Raw genomic sequence first — 17,789 nt, forward strand, 5'->3', positions numbered from 1 at the left:
TGAAATTTTTGATATTTGGATTGGAAAATCTTTACATCACACAGGCCTTAACTACACTATGAGAGGAATAGGCTGTGCTAGACCAGACCCACTGCTCAAAATCACCACCAAAGCATCTTGCTTATCCACTGATGTTCATCACCTGTCAATTTATCAACTGAAACTTCCGTCCATTCTGTTCAGCATCTCAAGGAACTGCTGGCATGACTTAGCTCAATTTCTATGTGCTCAGTAAACAATTTCATAGACTTGGCATCCCTTCCTCAGATGTCACAAGACCTGCAACCTCAACACCAACCATTCTCAAACACCTACTTGGATCAATTCATGATGAACACTGCAAACCTCATTCACTGAAGCCCGTCTATTCTTGAGGAGCTCTGTAGCCTATAGTGGCTTGGTATGTTTCACCACCAAAGTTTCACTCTTTCTAAAATAATATCCTTGTGTCCCTATGAATACTGGAGCCATGAATCCTCAGGCCTGATGGAACTCTTACTTATTTCACCATTCCAGGCATCAACAAAATTCTAAGCTGAGTTTGACACTTACGTTAGGTTTGAAATCTTCATCAGCTGTTCTTCATCCAAAGTGCACAAGTTTCTTCCACCAATAGCTTTCAAAGAAACTACATTAAGACTACCATCTAACTGCAGGTATCTTCCAATGATGGCTTTAACCTGTTGAATAAATTTGGAGAACACAGAAGAAATTATTAACTGTTCCCCAAAGTATGTTTTGCTTAAACATGTCCTGAAATATTATTGAAGTCACTTTCCATTGATGGAATTATTACTAATTAAAAATGTCCCTTAATAGAAAAGGCAGAGTGAGAAGAAAACTAATTTGGTGCCTCAATTCCTTGCAAATGCATCTGTCATTGCTTGAATTTCACAATTTCAAACAGCAAAGTTTAATGAATACAGGTTTTGGAAGTAATTCTATCTGCAGCTTTATTCATGCATTTGTAGCAAAAAGTGAATTCTCTGCAGAATATTATTAGCATTCCAGAGATTAAATTCCCAACTCTGTTCATAACCATATCACATTATTAATGTCCACAGGAAAGGTGCATCAAAATATGCCGATATGCTACGTGGCAGATAATACTCAAGACTCAAGCACCATGGATAAAACAGCATGTTGTTGTAGACCAAAGAGAGGAAATTAGCAGAGTCAGTAGCTTGAAGGAGGTTGCTAAACCTGGTGAGAACATCTGGTGGGTGGCTGAATAGATCAGACAACATTTGAGTTGGACAGAGAAAGTTTCAGGACAAAGGGGAAGAGTGTCAGTCAATGAGATCAGAGGCTCGTGATCTGACACACTGAAAGTTTGTGCCCAACTGGATTGGGGTTTGATGGATTATCGGATCAAGGGGAGGTACTTGGTGGTTTGTTGGAGATGGGAATGCAGTCAGAAGGTTATGACAAGGATGTTTGATCATTAAGGTGATCAGGATTTGGAGGGGAGGATTCAGAAAGGTACCAGTATCTGGTGTTAAAATATCCTGATTTCATTACCATTGTGTTTTCCAGCTTGTGTGCCAGTAATGCTGAAAGCGTTTCCTCTCGAGTGATATTCCAACTGCGGACTTCTGTTGCATTAAATACAGTGGAGATGTTGCCCAACAGTTGAATCTGGCTTTCTGGAAGGCCGTTGGGATAAATCTGTTTCAGGAAATAATAAAATGTTAGCTCTGATTTTCGATGTTAAGGCTTGCCTTCAGAACATGTTTCCCCTTCTAAAATAATTGATTACAATTCATTTCCATTGCTCCTCATTGCACTTTGAAATAACTCATGTGTGTTATTTCATAGATTGGAAAAGATACGCAGCTCAGGTTTCATCTCATTCCCTGTTGACACCCTTAAGAAGTGATGATGGCAGAACCTCAGAAGCGAGCATGTTCTGCATTGTTAGAGACAAAGACTTTGACCCTGAACATTAAACTGAGGTAATTTCTGCCTGTCAAAATGTTGGTCAAAAAACACATCAGATCTCTTTGACAAAGAAAATGAGAAAGTTCCTTGGAACCTGGAAAACGTCTATTCATATTGGACATTACTGACACAAACGACGTGGTTACTCATTTTCTTTTCATTTGTGACTTAATACGTCACATTATATTAACCACTGAGTGATGAGCTTATGCAATGAAAGGCAAATGATAAATGAAATGTTCTTACTCTGATTTTAAACAGAGCTAACGTACCTGCAGGAGTTTCTTTTTCAGAACTTTCAGCTGAGTTGGGTCAAAGGCAAGAGATCCCAGTTGGAGAATACCATCTCTCAGCACAGCATCACTCAAACAAAGGTCCAACTGGGCTGCATCATAGACCGCAGGTATGAAGTCATCGATGTCTTCTGGTGCTATTCCTCCCTCTGTGCAGGCTGGAAATGCAAATTTCTGTTAGTTGAATGAGAGGCGGTCTGACAGATTAATGCTGCTGGCTATGATCTTTTCAAATGGAATAGAGAGGGTTTCAAAGGACTGGTGGTACTTTTGATCAAATTAATACTTATAGCTGTGGGAAAAGATGAGTTACTGAAAAGCTCATCAAAACAAACTGTTTGAGTAGAAATGAAGAATGGAAAACTGTCAGTCACACTGCTGAAAGTACCGAACAACTGAGATTTGTTGATTAAGCTGTCTGAAAATATTCACATTCTGGGATGATTTTTCTGTGGGAGTTGAAGATTTGTGGAAGTCTTGTCAAACAAAGTGACTGTATAATTCTAATGAAAGCCTGCGAAGAGTCAGAAGACATTGGGGTGTGCTACAATCTTAAAATAAAAGAGCTTCGAGAATCCTGCCTGTCTGACTACCCTCAACAGGTAATCCCTCCGTCACCGACACAGCCTGGCCCCACCCTCCACAATAGGGTAAAGAAACACGCCATGGCTATTTTGTCAGCACCTCTGAGGAGAATGAAGACAACAAGTGCAGGAATATTGCCCTATGCAAACACCCCTATTAGACAATAACTAGCCAACTTGAAAATATGTTTTTTCAGCATTTTAGATCCAAATTCTGGAACTCCCTAATTATTATTATCCTTACCTTGGACAGCAATTGCTCAAGAAATTGACCTAGAAACAGGCTTTGAAGGTCAAGTACAAATGGGCATAATTATGATAGCCTTTGAACAAAGACAGCAGCCAGGACGTGAATTAGAAATTCGCACGATTTATAAAGGAACTTTACACAGCTGAGAGTCAACCGCATCATTGTGGTTCTGGGAGAAATGACAGCCAGAATGGTAAGTAATGAGAATCAGAAATGGGCATATTATCACTGATATCATTAGTGCTGATAGTGTTTTCTATGATTTAGTCAACAAACTAAACTGAAGTTTGAACACGCCATACTAGAATCTGAACTTAGACCTCAGAATGATCAATCTTTATTTCTAAATTTTTAGTCCGGTAAAATTTACAGAACTCCACTGACAACATTGATTATACATTCACTTGTATTATTTACATACTTCTAGTATTGTTGGAGCTTCCTCGTAGTTTGAGCTGAGCAATAAATATCAGCACATCTCCAGGTGGTCTGAATCTTTTTATTTTCTTGAGGAATCTTGGCAGGGCTTGTTTAAGGGTCGGCTGCATGGGGGAAAGAGGAAAAGATGAAGACTGGCACCAAACAAGTCTCTAATGATACATACAGTTTGAAATGCCAGGTACAGCATCAGCAAGAAAATACTCTTCATTAATGAAAACATTTGGCATACGATTATCAATCTCTCTCATCAACATTCCAAAGCTAATGTAAACATCACGTGATAAACATGTTGAAGCAAAAGGGATGCAATCACAGGTAAAACTAGTACAAATATGACCACCTCAATTTGGAAATGTATCATCTTGGGTTTCACTAAATCATAATTATCCAGGAAACAGCGCACAGCAACAGGGCATGGTCCTAACAGCACTGATTGTTGGCTTGAATGGGGGAGTAGGGCCTGAGACAGAGGCTGCCCAGGGTACTGGAACCAGACTAAAGATGAGGAACTGGGGCTGTGGTTGAGAGTGAGATAGGTGAGAGATGGGGTTTTGGTGCTGTGGTGGAGAGGTTGGGGACAGGAATGGCATGGTCGGTGTGGCTAAAGGTAAGAAAGCAAGAAATGGAATCTACCCGTTTACCTGCACAGGAGGTTCAAAAAGTGCACTAACTACTTAATCACTCTGTACCTTCGGTGCTCTATGTCTATGAATCTGCTAGTTTGAGAGTTTAGCACTGAACAAATTCCTATTAACCATGACAGTGCTGTACAAGCATAAATATAATTTTCAGTCACATAATATACAAGAACACTATGCTGCGTAATGCAATATTTCACAAAAACTAATGTTCATGCAGAAAATAATGTAATAACTTGATCAAGTAGTAACTTGACTCATTATTGGCGATTTGGATTTTTAGAGATTCTAAATAAAGTTAACTCTTAAATGACCTCAGTTTAACGAAGGAACTCAGAAACAAAGATGATTCTCTCACAATCTGAGCCACTCAATTTGCTGCTTATGCAAGTAAACTATACCCTGTTTATTTGACTCCATGTTTCGGTCAATGCCAAAGGAAGATTTCCAAGCTCTTGTATTGTAGATGACGACCATGATGGAGGTAAACTAGAGACAAAGAAAAAGGTCTCTGAGATAAAGAAGCATTGTAAGAAATAGTAGCATGAAAACCCAAGCCTTTACAGCCCAAGATTCAACAGGAACCCCATCTTCATCCAAAAAATCCTACAAAGGTCGATCCGCAAGATACATACATTAATCTCTGCATGTTTAATTTCCAAGTTAAACAAAACAGAAGACTGCATGCTATCAAAATTATTTTACTCTTGGTATTTTATGGAAACATAGCAAATAATGATTTTCCCTTCAAACTACGAAGCTTCATAATACAAGCTATAATGATAATTGATTAAGTAGTCATGCGAAATATGTCTATAAAGCAATCCACAATAAAAGCCATCTTCTGGTAGGATGATCCACATGAAGGAATGGGTTAGGCTAGCAGACACTGATCCAAGCCCCTTGTCAGGTGGTTACTTAAAGTCACCTCCTTCTGCAGGGTCTTATATGGATTCTGTTTCATTGATAGTTTGCACATTCTGCTCAGAAGAAATAATAAAGCATAAAATGCAGAAATTTTGGTGTGATCTGTGTTGAAATATGTGAAGGTTTCACACTCACCCATATCTGCTCTTTCCACTTCTGAGGAGGATTTCAATTGCCTCTTTCTGATCATCTCTAAAGGAGACACAATTCTTTAAGGCATCCAGAACGGAAAGATCAGATGCCCTGATAATGGATCCATCAATGTCACAGACCAATCCACCCAGTACTGTCAAGTCTTCCCTGGTCAGGTTCCTGCTCATAACTCCCTGAGTATGCATCAAAAGATTAGCATTAATTCTTAAGGATATCAGTGAACACAAGAGAACCTCACTAAGTCTGTTTCATTCTTAAGAGCTCTCTCATCACGTGAAGCAACAATACCCCAATTAAAAACATCAAGAATCTTAATACCTACCAAACAAATTCTAGCATCATTCAGAATATTTCGCTCTCTCGCTAATACTTTTCTTAAGATGTTGACATTTGATTTCGCAAGTAGTTTGAAGAAATCCTGGCAATTGTATGAAGCCCTGAAGTATTGATAACTGTAACGTGAAAAAATATGCACAGCTTATGAATATGAAGAGTAATTTGCAATTTATCTAGCCTTAATGTATATATCCTTTAGCTCCCACCACCATCTCCTTTTAATTGCACAACTATCCTCAATTCATTGTGACATAATGGGAAATGTACTCTCCCTGGAGATCTGATTCAGGTCACTTTGAAAACCTCAGTGGAAATGGATGTAGCACTTCCTGGTAGATTAACTTTTCTCTGGCAGATGAAGATCAAGAGATGCCATTCCCGATGGAACACTCTTTCTGAAGCATTACGAGGAAGACTGGACCACAATATTCTGATGAATGATTATTGCTGGTCTCTCCTGTTGCTGCCAGATATTAATAGTGCAACAGTAGACCACAGCCTTGCAATGTTAACGACAATTATAGTTGGCCCTCCTTATCCGCGAGTTCTGCACACGCGAATTCAACCAACCGCGAATCGAGAAAACCCAGAAGTGCTCTTCCAGCACGTTGTTCGAGCATGTACAGACTTTTTTTCTTGTCATTATTCCCTAAACAATGCAGTATAACAACTATTTTACATGGCATTTACATTGTATTAAGTATTATAAGTAATCTGGAGATGATTTAAAGTATATAGGAGGATATGCGTAGGTTATCGTGGATTGGGATCGAAAAAAACCGGAACTTCTCTTACTAAGTAAGTCTGAACAGGTACATCCGATATTATTTAGCGTCAGTTAGTCAAACGTTTGTTTCAGTATGTAGTATATATTTTACCTTTCTATGCATATAAAACACTTAAGAAACGTATGTTTCAGCACCGGGTTGGGAACATAAGTTCCCGGGTTCGATACAGTGACAGATCATTCCCGAGTTCGATCCAGTGACAGATCGCTCCCGAGCACGCTCTCCATCCCTGCCAGGTTGATGTGCAGGATCAAAAACCCAAAACCCCAAAACCGAATAATTAAACCACTGCATTGCTTAGTAATAATTGTAGCTTTAATCGGGCAGGGCCTTTCTCATTTTATCCTTTAAAATTGTTCCGATCGTTGACCGACTGTAGCCTAACGCTTTTCCAATGACCGATGGCGTTTCACCTCTTTCTGATCGCTTTATTATTTCTACTTTATTTTCAATCGTGATCCTGATTATTTTCGTGAACAGAAAAATTGCGGATTCAGAGCTCCGCCGCCAGGTCCTAATGCCCACCGCACTGAGACAGGTTAGATAAGGTCTGGGGTTCCGCTGGGTCCTAAGATCCACCGCATTAAGACAAGTTGAATAAGGGACTTGAGCATCCGCGTTTTTTGCTATCCACGAGGGGTCCCGGAACCAATCCCTTGCAGATCAGGAGGGCCAACTGTACTTTTTGTCCCTTTTGTTTCACAAACAACATCCCTCTCTGGGTTACTCTCAATACTGGCTAACCCATCAACTAATGTCATCCCCATTTCTCACATCACCCTTGAGAACTGAGAAAAACCATCACATTCAGGAGTAAGACATGAGCATTCTGACTAAAGAAACATGGGTTGTATGCCTATGAAAGCTCCAATTAAAAGAGCTGGAAGTTACAACAGAGTTGAAAAAAAACCCATCAGTATCAAAAAAGTAACTGAGGAAATAATCGAGGAATATAACATACTTGAACAGCAGAACATCCCCAGGCAAGGCATCCAAGGGCACTTTCATACTTTCAGAAGCAAGTCTGCCGGAAATGCACTGAAGCTGGAAAGATAGAGCACAATGTCACATTAGGAACAGGAGCACTGATTTCTCAGTTATCTTCTTCACTACGGTGTGTTGCTGCAGTAGACGGTGACCTGGGAGCTTCCTTTGATACTGGCAAGTGGGACATGACACAATTTGACAATCTTCAAGAATCCCACACATCTGAAAACTTAGCATGATTACTGTCTACCTTTAAAATTCATTCGCAGGTCAGTTCATAACATACATGAAAATTTATTTCCAAAATAAACACCTCTTTTTATTCAATCCATCAGTACCAATCTATTGCCTTGCATCTAAACTTGTGTTTTTGTGAATAATTTTACCTGACTTTCATCGAGCATAATCCCTTTAACCTTCATTGCTTGAACAAGCTTCAAAAATGTCTGAAAATCCAGGGCTTTCGTTGCTCCACAACTGAAACCTCGCAGGACAGCGACTGAAAATCTGGGAAGGTATGGCATTATTAATTTCTAAATGTTCCTAATTTCCCGACTTTCAAATCTCTTATCATAACCTCTACATCATAGGTTTCTCAGCACATAGACAATGAGTGACTGAAATGCACTTTGCTTATTTGATTTATTTAACCCTCTTCAATGAGCCCACCATTGTCATGAAACATACTGAAGATTAGAAATAAAAAACTAAAGAAAACCAGGTGTTACGACGTTAGTCATACTCAGTGCACTGGACTAAATTATATCACCTGTGAACATAACTCTGTAAAAATCAATGAGAGCCCTCTATTCACACCAGATTAATTATTGAGGCAAGTTGAACATAACACATCACTTGAATAAATATGCCTGCTTTAGAAACTACATATAAGGTTACACTAAACTCAATTAAATCAACATACTAAATACAAAAAGATAACAGGCAAAATAAAGGTAGAATTAAAAGAGAATTGCTTACATCTCAAAATTGTTGTTGTATCTGACCAGCCTTTCAAAGAACACAGCGGACTGTGGAACAAACACATCTCAGTTATTGCCGAACACAATGGGGTCGTGGTCTGTTTGTACACTAATGCAACATAAATGGGACAACATTCCCGACATCTTTTATTAATGCACCATTCCCAACTGCAGCTGATTTTCATTCCAGCCATTGTCTCTGCTTGTAAGCAACAGGATCATTTACCTGACTGGGAGTCCACTCTTTATCATTAACATCACTGAGGCTTAGGTTGGAATTTAACAGGACAGGTGGAACCTCTGCGGCAAGAACTGATGGAATTGCCTTCACTGTTGTCACTGGATTCTCCACATTCCTCAGCACCTGATTCAGAATGAAACAGAAGATTATTTACTGGAAGATGAAAGCAAGTATTTAAGTAACATTGGGGAAAATATAGATGGCCCATTCCTCTATCACTGAAATGTCACATCACTCACCTGCAGAACACAGATCTGCCGTATCGATTGTGGTGCTCTTCCGATATTCTCAACAAATCTCACATTTGAGATAACACTGATGAATATCTGAGGATTTATGCGTCGGAACGCACCACTGGGAATTCCAGTCACCAGGCTTCCCAGACCCAGCAGACGGCTTGGGTTATTGACCTAGATGAAAATTAAAATACAAGTGGCAAAGCTTTCAAAACACAATCAACAGTTCATTTGAGTACATTGCATTGCAAGACTATGTGTTTACATTGTCATTGCAGTTAGCTGAGAATGGTGAACTAAAAATACATGAAGATATTTGTTTTTAGTCCAGTCGATTTCATTTTTCTGCATTTGGCATGAAGATCTAATGCTCTGCACAAAAACCTCTTTGATGAGGACGATTCCACAGGGTTGAAAATAATTGAAACTTATGTAGCAGTAACAGGATGGGAAAGTACAAAAAAACCCAGAATTTCTCTTCTCCTTTTCTGCTCATCACCTCCATCTATGTCCTCCTCCTACCCTTCCTCCCGTGGCCCACTCTCCTCTCCTATAAAATGCCTTCCTTTTCAGACCTTTACGATTTCTGCCTATCACCTCCCAGTTTCTCACAGCATCTGCCATCCCCCACCCACCTACCTTTTCCTCTCACTTGGTGTCATCTATCACCTTCCAGATTGTACTCCTTCCCCCTCCCACCTTGTATTCTGCTTTCCTCCCCACTTCCTTTCCAGTGCTGATAAAGGGTCTCAGCCCAAAATATCGTCTCTTTGTTCCCCTCCGTAGATGTTGCCTGATCTGCTAAGTTCCCCCAGCATTTTGTGTCTATTGCAATGGTCAAATGTGTTTGCTTTGGACTGAGAATACATCACAACTCATTCCTATATCTAGACTGGCAACCCAAAACACCTTTGCAAAGGAAGTGTTCTTTAAATAACAATAGAGTGACTATCTATATAATTATTTCAATATAATTCAGATGTCAGTAGTTGAGAGAAAGCTGGATCTAACATTACGCAGCGGGCACCATATCAGCTGGAAAATATTAAGTTTGGGAAACCACAGTTTTCTGATCGGTGCATTATGTTTGACAGATCTGTAATATTATTTGAGTTTGCCTCTTCAGAACACCTCGAAGGTGGAACAAGAAACTGCAGCTGCTGGAATCTGGAGCTAAAAATAAGCTGAGGAACTTAGTGGTTCAGGCAGCCATGGTGAAGCCAAGGGAATAGTTAATGTATGAAGTGGAGAGCCAGCATCAAAAGTGAGGGTGTTGCCAGTACACGGCAGTGAGAGGGAGAGGCGAGACAGGGGCTAGGTAAGTGTTGGAAGCAGATAAATAGGGGTACGGTGGTGGGATAATCATGATCAATAGAACCAGGTGGCAGACAGCAGTAAGTCTGGTAACCCACTCCAGTCTGTACTCGTTTCCTACTCCTTCCAACCCACCCAGGACGTCCCCTTCCTTTGTTCACCTTTTCACTCTCCTCCCTCTTATGGAAGTATTCACAGGGGTCAGCATGGCCTTTCTTATGTATCATTGGAAACTTATGTGCAAAAAAAAAATAGCAAGTCTTGAAGGAGGTTCTGATCTCTAAATGTTGACTGCCTATTCCTTCCCACAGATGCAGCCTGACATGCTGAGTTCCTCCAGCATTTTGTGTGTGTTGCTTTGGATTTCCAGCACCTGCAGACTTTGTGTTTAGTAAGACAAATGGTACATTGACCTCTATCACAAGGATGGAGGCTCGTGTTCTAATTTTACATTGATAAATGTTGTTAGATTCACAGCAGTAAATTTCAAAATAATTTTTCTTAATTTCCCCTCAGGGAAAATTGTAGATATCACAATTACTTCCTGGAATATGCTTGGGTCACACAATTATTCTGCTAACCTGGGCTACTTGCTTATCGACACTCATCCCACTCCTGCCCACCACCCCGCTAACTCAATTCCTGCTGATTCCTCCTATTTCTCCGGCAGCTTGAATGGGGCACGACTGTGCACGCGCGTGAAAGTCGGCCCGTGAGACAGCGGGAGAATTTAAAAAGCGAGCAGGTTGAGAAGGAGCGGTCATTTCTTCGGCAGTTTGAACGGGGCACAACTGCGCAAGCGCGTGAAGGTCGGCCCGTGAGACAGCGGGAGAATTTAAAAAGTGAGCAGATTAATGGAGTGGGAGACAGAGTAGGAAGGCTTTGGCTCGAGAGGCTTCAGCGAGCAGAGGCTGAGGACGAGCTTGCTCCCAGTGAGGCAAGGCCGGGTAAGTTCCTTTAATTAATCTAATTAACTTAGTAGTAGGTAATGGAGGCAACAGTTAGGGCGTCGAGTGCTCCGTTTGCAGTATGTGGGAAGTCAGGGCGGGCACAATTGTCCCTGATGTCTACACCTGTAAAAGGTGCATCCAGCTGCAGCTCCTGACAATCTGAGTTAGGGAACTGCAGCTGGAGCTGGATGAACTTTGGATCATTCAGGAGGCAGAGGCAGAAATAGACAGGAGTTTCAAAGAGATAATCACCCCTAAAAGTCAGGAGACAGGTAGCTGGGTGACTGTCAGGAGAGGGAAGGGAACAGACAGAAAGAGCAAAGCATCCCTGTGGCCGTTCCCATCAACAGTAAGTATACCGTTTTGGATACTGTCGGTGGGGACGACCTAGCAGGGACAAATTGCAGTGGTTGCATCTCTGGCACCGAGATGGGACCCTCAGCTCAGAAGGGAAGGAGGGAAAAGAGGAGAGCAGTAGTGATAGGGGATTCGATAGTTAGGGGGACAGATAAGAGGTTCTGTGGAAGAGATCGAGAATCCCGGATGGTCTGTTGCCTCTCTGGTGCCAAGGTCCACGATATCACGGATCGAGTTCTCGGTATTCTCAAGAGGGAGGGTGAGCAGCCGGATGTCGTGGTCCATGTAGGGAAGAAGGAGGAGGTCCCACAAAGAGAATTTAGGGAGTGAGCTGCAAAGTTGAAGGACAGGACCTCCAGGGTTGCAATCTCAGGATTGCTATCCGTGCCACGTGCTAGTGAGGCTAGAAATAGGAAGATAATGCAGCTAAATATGTGGCTAAGGAGTTGGTGCAGGAGAGAGGGCTTCATGTTCCTGGACAATTGGGCCCTGTTCCAGGGAAGCTGGGACCTGTTCCGACAGGATGGGTTGCACATGAACTGGAAGGGGACTAACTTCCTTGCAGGAAGGTTTGTTAGTGCTGCTCTGAGGGATTTAAACTAGATTTGCAGGGGGAGGGGAACCAGAATGTTAGAGCAGATAGTGAGGTGGAGGAGGATAAAGGTCATGCGAGAACTGCAAGTATAGTGCATGGAGTAAAGCCAGATCAAACATATAGAGAGGCTTTGAGGAAAGAGAAACAGAATAAAGGGTGCAAAGGTAATAAGGTAGAAGGGCTAAAGTGCATGTACTTCAATGCAAGAAACATCAGGAACAAAGGTGATGAACTGAGAGCTTGGATACATACATGGAATTATGATGTAGTGGCCATTACAGAGACTTGGCTGACACCAGGGCAGGAACGGATTCTCAATATTCCTGGATTTCAGTGCTTTAAAAGGGATGGGGGGGAGGGGAGGAGGGGTGGCATTACTGGTCAGGGATACTATTACAGTTACAGAAAGGGTGGGTAATGTAGCAGGATCCTCTTTTGAGTCAGTATGGGTAGAAGTCAGGAACAGGAAGGGAGCAGTTACTCTATTAGGAGCATTCTACAGGCCCCCTGGTAGCAGCAGAGATACCGAGGAGCAGATTGGGAGGCGGATTTTGGAAAGGTGCAAAAATAACAGGATTGTGCCTTTAACTTCCCTAATATTGATTGGCACCTGATTAGTTCCAAGGGTTTAGATGGGGCAGAGTTTGTTAAGTGTGTCCAGGACGGATTTCTGTCACAGTATGTTGACTGGCCGACTAGAGGGAATGCCATACTAGATCTAGTATTAGGTAGCGAACTGGGTCAGGTCACAGATCTCTCAGTGGGTCAGCATCTGGGAGACAGTTACCACCGCTCCTTGGCCTTTAACGTTATCATGTAAAAGGGCAGAATCAGAGAGGACAGGAAAATTTTTAATTGGGGAAGGGCAAATTATGAGGCTATAAGGCTAGATCTTGTGAGTGTGAATTGAGATGAAGTTTTTGCAGGGAAATGTACCATGGACATGTGGTTAATGTTTAGGGATCTCTTGCAGGATGTTAGGGATAAATTTGTCCCAATGAGGAAGATAAAGAATGGTAGGGTGAAGGAACCACGGGTGACAAGTGAGGTGGAGAATCTAGTCAGGTGGAAGAAGGCAGCATACATGAGGTTTAGGAAGCAAGGATCAGATGGGTCTATTGAGGAATATAGAGTAGCAAGAAAGGAGCTTAAGAAGGGGCTGAGGAGAGCAAGAAGGGGGCATGAGAAGGCCTTGGCGAGTAGGGTAAAGGAACACCCCAAGGAATTCTTCAATTATGTGAAGAACAAATGGATGACAGGAGTGAAGATAGGACCAATTAGAGATAAAGGTGGGAAGATGTGCCTGAAGGCGGTGGAAGTGAGCAAGGTCCTCAATGAATACTTCTCTTCGGTATTCACCAATGAGAGGGAACTTGATGATGGTGAGGACAATATGAGTGAGGTTGATGTTCAGGAGCATGTTGATATTCAGGGAGAGGAGGTGTTGGAATTGTTAAAATACATTAGGACGGATGAGTCCCTGGGGCCTGACAGAACATTCCCCAGGCTGCTCCACGAGGCGAGGGAAGAGATTGCTGAACCTCTGGCTAGGATCTTTATGTCCTCGTTGTCCACGGGAATGGTACTGGAGGATTGAAGGGAGGTGAATGTTGTCCCCTTGTTCAGAAAAGGTAGTAAGGATAGTCCGGGTAATTATAGACCAGTGAGCCTTACGTCTGTGGTGGGAAAGCTGATGGAAAAGATTGTTAGAGATAGGATCTATGGGCATTTAGAGAATCCTGGTCTGATCAGGGACAGTCAGCATGGCTTTGTGAAGGGCAGATCGTGCCTAACAAGTCTGATAGACTTCTTTGAGGAAGTGACCAGGCATATAGATGAGGGTAGTGCAGTGGATGTGATCTACATGGATTTTAGTAAGGCATTTGACAAGGTTCCACACAGTAGGCTTATTCAGAAAGTCAGAAGGCATGGGATCCAGGGAAGTTTAGCCAGATGGATTCAGAATTGACTTGCCTGCAGAAAGCAGAGGGTTGTGATGGAGGGAGTACATTCGGATTGGAAGGTTGTGACTAATGGTGTCCCACAAGAATTGGTTCTGAGACCTCTACTTTTCGTGATTTTTATTAATGACCTGGATATGGGGGTAGAAGGGTGGGTTGGCAACTTTGCAGATGACACAAAAGTTGGTGGCGTTGTGGATAGTGTAGAAGATTGTCGCAGATTACAGAGAGACATTGATAAGCTGCAGAAGTGGGCTGAGAAGTGGCAGATGGAGTTCAACCCAGAGAAGTGTGAGGTGGTACACTTTGGAAGGACAAACTCCAAGGCAGAGTACAAAGTAAATGGCAGGATACTTGGTAGTGTGGAGGAGCAGAGGGATCTGGGGGTACATGTCCACAGATCCCTGAAAGTTGCCTCACAGGTGGTTAGGGTAGTTAAGAAAGCTTATGGGGTGTTAGCTTTCATAAGTTGAGGGATAGAGTTTAAGAGTCGCGGGGTAATGATGCAGCTCTATAAAACTCTGGTTAGGCCACACTTGGAGTACTGTGTCCAGTTCTGGTCGCCTCACTATAGGAAGGATGTGGAAGCATTGGAAAGGGTACAGAGGAAATTTACCAGGATGCTGCCTGGTTTAGAGAGTATGCATTATGATCAGAGATTAAGAGAGCTAGGGCTTTACCTTCTGGAGAGAAGGAGAAGGAGAGACATGATAGAGATATACAAGATAATAAGAGGAATAGATAGAGTGGACAGCCAGCGCCTCTTCCCCAGGGCACCACTGCTCAATACAAGAGGACATGACTTTAAGGTAAGGGGTGGGAAGTTCAAGGGGGATATTAGAGGAAGGTTTTTAACTCAGAGAGTGGTTGGTGCGTGGAATGCACTGCCTGAGTCAGTGGTGGAGGCAGATACACTAGTGAAATTTAAGAGACAACTAGACAGGTCTACAGAAGAATTTAAGGTGGGGGGTTATATGGGAGGCAGGGTTTGAGGGTCGGCACAACATTGTGGGCCGAAGGGCCTGTACTGTTCTATGTTCTATGTTCTGCTGCAAACTCAGGCTGACATTCCCCTTCCCTCATTTTCAGCCACAAAACATGAAGTGAAGCAAATTGTAGAGCTGACAGGAAATAACTGTACAGTTCCACTCCGCACCTTGTGGCTCATCGAGTGGCAACCTTGCCATTTCTTTAGCATTTGTCCATTTTTTTTCTCCATGAGGCCGAGTTGCTAGCTCTTTGCACCACTCAGCGTGGATGGAAAGTGTGCAAGGAGCCAGCTGGGGTCAAACCCAGGGCCACTCGCCTCAAAGTCTGGCACGGATACCATCAGCCAGCTCTGAACTAACTGTAATGGGAGAACCAGTTTCGGCATGGTGGGATTCACAACTTTTGGAGTTATTTTACATATGGCTCTTTGAAACAGTTTGTCCAGATATGGATATTAAAACTAATTCACATTAAAAGTCCATGACTATTAGGTCTTTAATTTTCTTGCCTTCTAGGTAAAGTAGCCAAAATTATCAAAACGCTCACCTACAACCCCCCACCCACCCTCACCTTCTCTGTTCTTCCACCTCCTATCAAGCAGATGAGACAAAAGCCTGAAAGCAGGTATACCAGTGTCCAGGACAACACCTATCCTACTGTTATAATGGACTCTTAACCTCATAATCTACTTTGGTATTACCTGACTGTCTGCTGACATTGCACTTTCTCTGTAATTGTAAATCATTATTCTGCATCTGTTATTGTTTTCCCTTCTATTACTACAATGCACTATTACAATGAAATGATTTGTATAGGTGTCATGCAAAACAAAGTTTATCACTGTACATGAGACAATAGTAAATCAGCTCAACAATTTTAGTCACTTATAAATAATTATTAGTGATTTATTTACTTCTTACCTGGAAGCCACTAGTGAGTAACTTGTTTACTATTGAACTAGTCTGTCCAATATTCCAGCCTCTGACATTGCCCAGACTTGGCAGGGCTTGCTCCAGAGTGTTCCCATCAATATTGTCAACCTGTGACAATGACAGTCCAACAGCAGTTTGCCCCAGGGTATTCAAAGTGCTGACTGAAAAGTTGTCGATTTTGCCCACTAGAACAACTGCCAACTGAAAAAAGACAAGGCAACATTGTTACTTCAACCTTTCCAAGAAAACACTTCACATTAACTAAAGATGTTCCATCATTTTCTTTTTTTACCTTTAATTGCTCATCTGTTGGCTCTTCAGGAGGTACCGTACCATTGGTAGATGTGTTGGATGTTAGATTAAGCCCGCAGACTCTGTTTATCCTTTCGACTAAAGCCAACGTTTGCTGTGCAGTCAATTTCTGAAGCAGATTAGTTTTGGTAATGAAGCACAGCAGGGAATTTGGCAGACTGTAAAAGAACATCAGTCAGGGTTAGCATGGCCATACCTCTCAGTGCACCAACACTCTGATTATATATACTGAAGAATATTACAAATATGGTCATTACAGATTTTAATAGATTGGCAAATTGAATTATGTAATAGGACATGAATGATGGCACAGAGCCAAATGTTATTGGATCAAATTTTCATTTGTCCTCTGCCTTAAAATTTACTTTATAATTTCATGTTTTATGGCTTAATGCAGGGAATATTTAAAATTTCTTTAAAATCCATGAAGACTTTGGAAGTTGTATCCAAACAAAAATCTCTTTAAGGAGGTGGCCTGCATTTCAAGTCTGTCACCTAAGCCATCATTCAGTGTTCTTATGGATATTCTTTATTTCAATGGTCAATTTAAGTTTCTAAATCTTGATTATTCATTGTCTGCCAATCAAATTAAGCAAAACCGCTATTAAATGTGTCATTTTTACATATTACAAGTGAAGCAAAAGTTCCTACTGATTCACGTGCTCTAGAAGAATGGCTACTAATCAGACTATACAAGACCTATTTACTAATCACATCGAACCAAAAGAAAAATCTATCCAAATTCTACTCCCAAAACATCTACATTATTGCAGTCAATCAAACTCAACTAAAATAATTCTTTTTCATCTAACTCTGCTGAACAAAATCTGATCATATTCTATTGAAAGAATTTATCTAATCAAATTCTAGGAATAATAAAGTGTTCACCAACTTACCTGTAATCACGAATCTATTCAATTCCCCACCCCTCTTGCACAGATAGCATGGTGCTCCCTGTTAATGCTTTTGAATATCCTGGATTTCAGATATCCCACTGCCCCTCATTTGATAATATCCACAGGATTGAAACCATGACCTCAGTAAACATTTGGTACTGGATACAATCTATACTACATCGATATTACGATATACACTACAATCCCTGGAAGTCACTGTGTACCTGAGAGTTCCTAATATTGTAAAGCACACACAATGTTTAAAATCATGTACAAATTTCTTTTGCTGAAGCAACATCAAAACTCAGTGCTAGCATATTGATACATAGATCCAAATACAGTCCCAATAATAATTCATTTCATGAAGCCACTTGTCATGAGCTTATTCTTCTCATGATTGATGGCAACTGGTGGGGTTCAAAATGCAACACTTGCATCAAGTTGCAAGAAGTTGTCATCAAAGTGAGTATTTCAGATCAGGCATGGCAAAATCAATAGATTGGCAAAGTGGGAAGTCTGAATTGCTTATCCATTAATTCACTAAAAGGTGACATCTGGAAGCTTAACATTAAATGATGAGAGAATCTGAGGCAATAGCTATTGAAATATATGTCGTTTAAGAACATAGCACATATGTAATGATTAGTACACATACCTTATATGCAATATATTTCACTTGTATACATA

The 17,789-nt window shown here is 41.4% G+C and overlaps 1 protein-coding gene across 1 annotated transcript in view; it reads right to left on the bottom strand.

Annotated features, from left to right (window-relative positions):
- The window catches only part of LOC134351946 (uncharacterized), a 315,363-nt gene that overhangs the window by 151,352 nt on the left and 146,222 nt on the right, over positions 1–17,789 (bottom strand). Inside the window, exons 75-88 of the mRNA XM_063058888.1 lie at positions 16,187–16,364; positions 15,883–16,095; positions 8,799–8,969; positions 8,545–8,682; positions 8,317–8,366; positions 7,725–7,845; positions 7,313–7,395; positions 5,550–5,679; positions 5,210–5,400; positions 4,549–4,636; positions 3,490–3,610; positions 2,214–2,392; positions 1,522–1,668; positions 553–680 (exon numbers count right to left, since the gene is read on the bottom strand). Coding sequence (XP_062914958.1) covers positions 553–680; positions 1,522–1,668; positions 2,214–2,392; positions 3,490–3,610; positions 4,549–4,636; positions 5,210–5,400; positions 5,550–5,679; positions 7,313–7,395; positions 7,725–7,845; positions 8,317–8,366; positions 8,545–8,682; positions 8,799–8,969; positions 15,883–16,095; positions 16,187–16,364 — 1,938 coding nt within the window. The remainder of the gene's footprint in view (positions 1–552; positions 681–1,521; positions 1,669–2,213; positions 2,393–3,489; positions 3,611–4,548; positions 4,637–5,209; positions 5,401–5,549; positions 5,680–7,312; positions 7,396–7,724; positions 7,846–8,316; positions 8,367–8,544; positions 8,683–8,798; positions 8,970–15,882; positions 16,096–16,186; positions 16,365–17,789) is intronic.

The sequence above is a fragment of the Mobula hypostoma genome, chromosome 9 (genome assembly GCF_963921235.1).
Source record: "Mobula hypostoma chromosome 9, sMobHyp1.1, whole genome shotgun sequence".
NCBI classification, from domain to species: Eukaryota; Metazoa; Chordata; class Chondrichthyes; order Myliobatiformes; family Myliobatidae; genus Mobula; species Mobula hypostoma.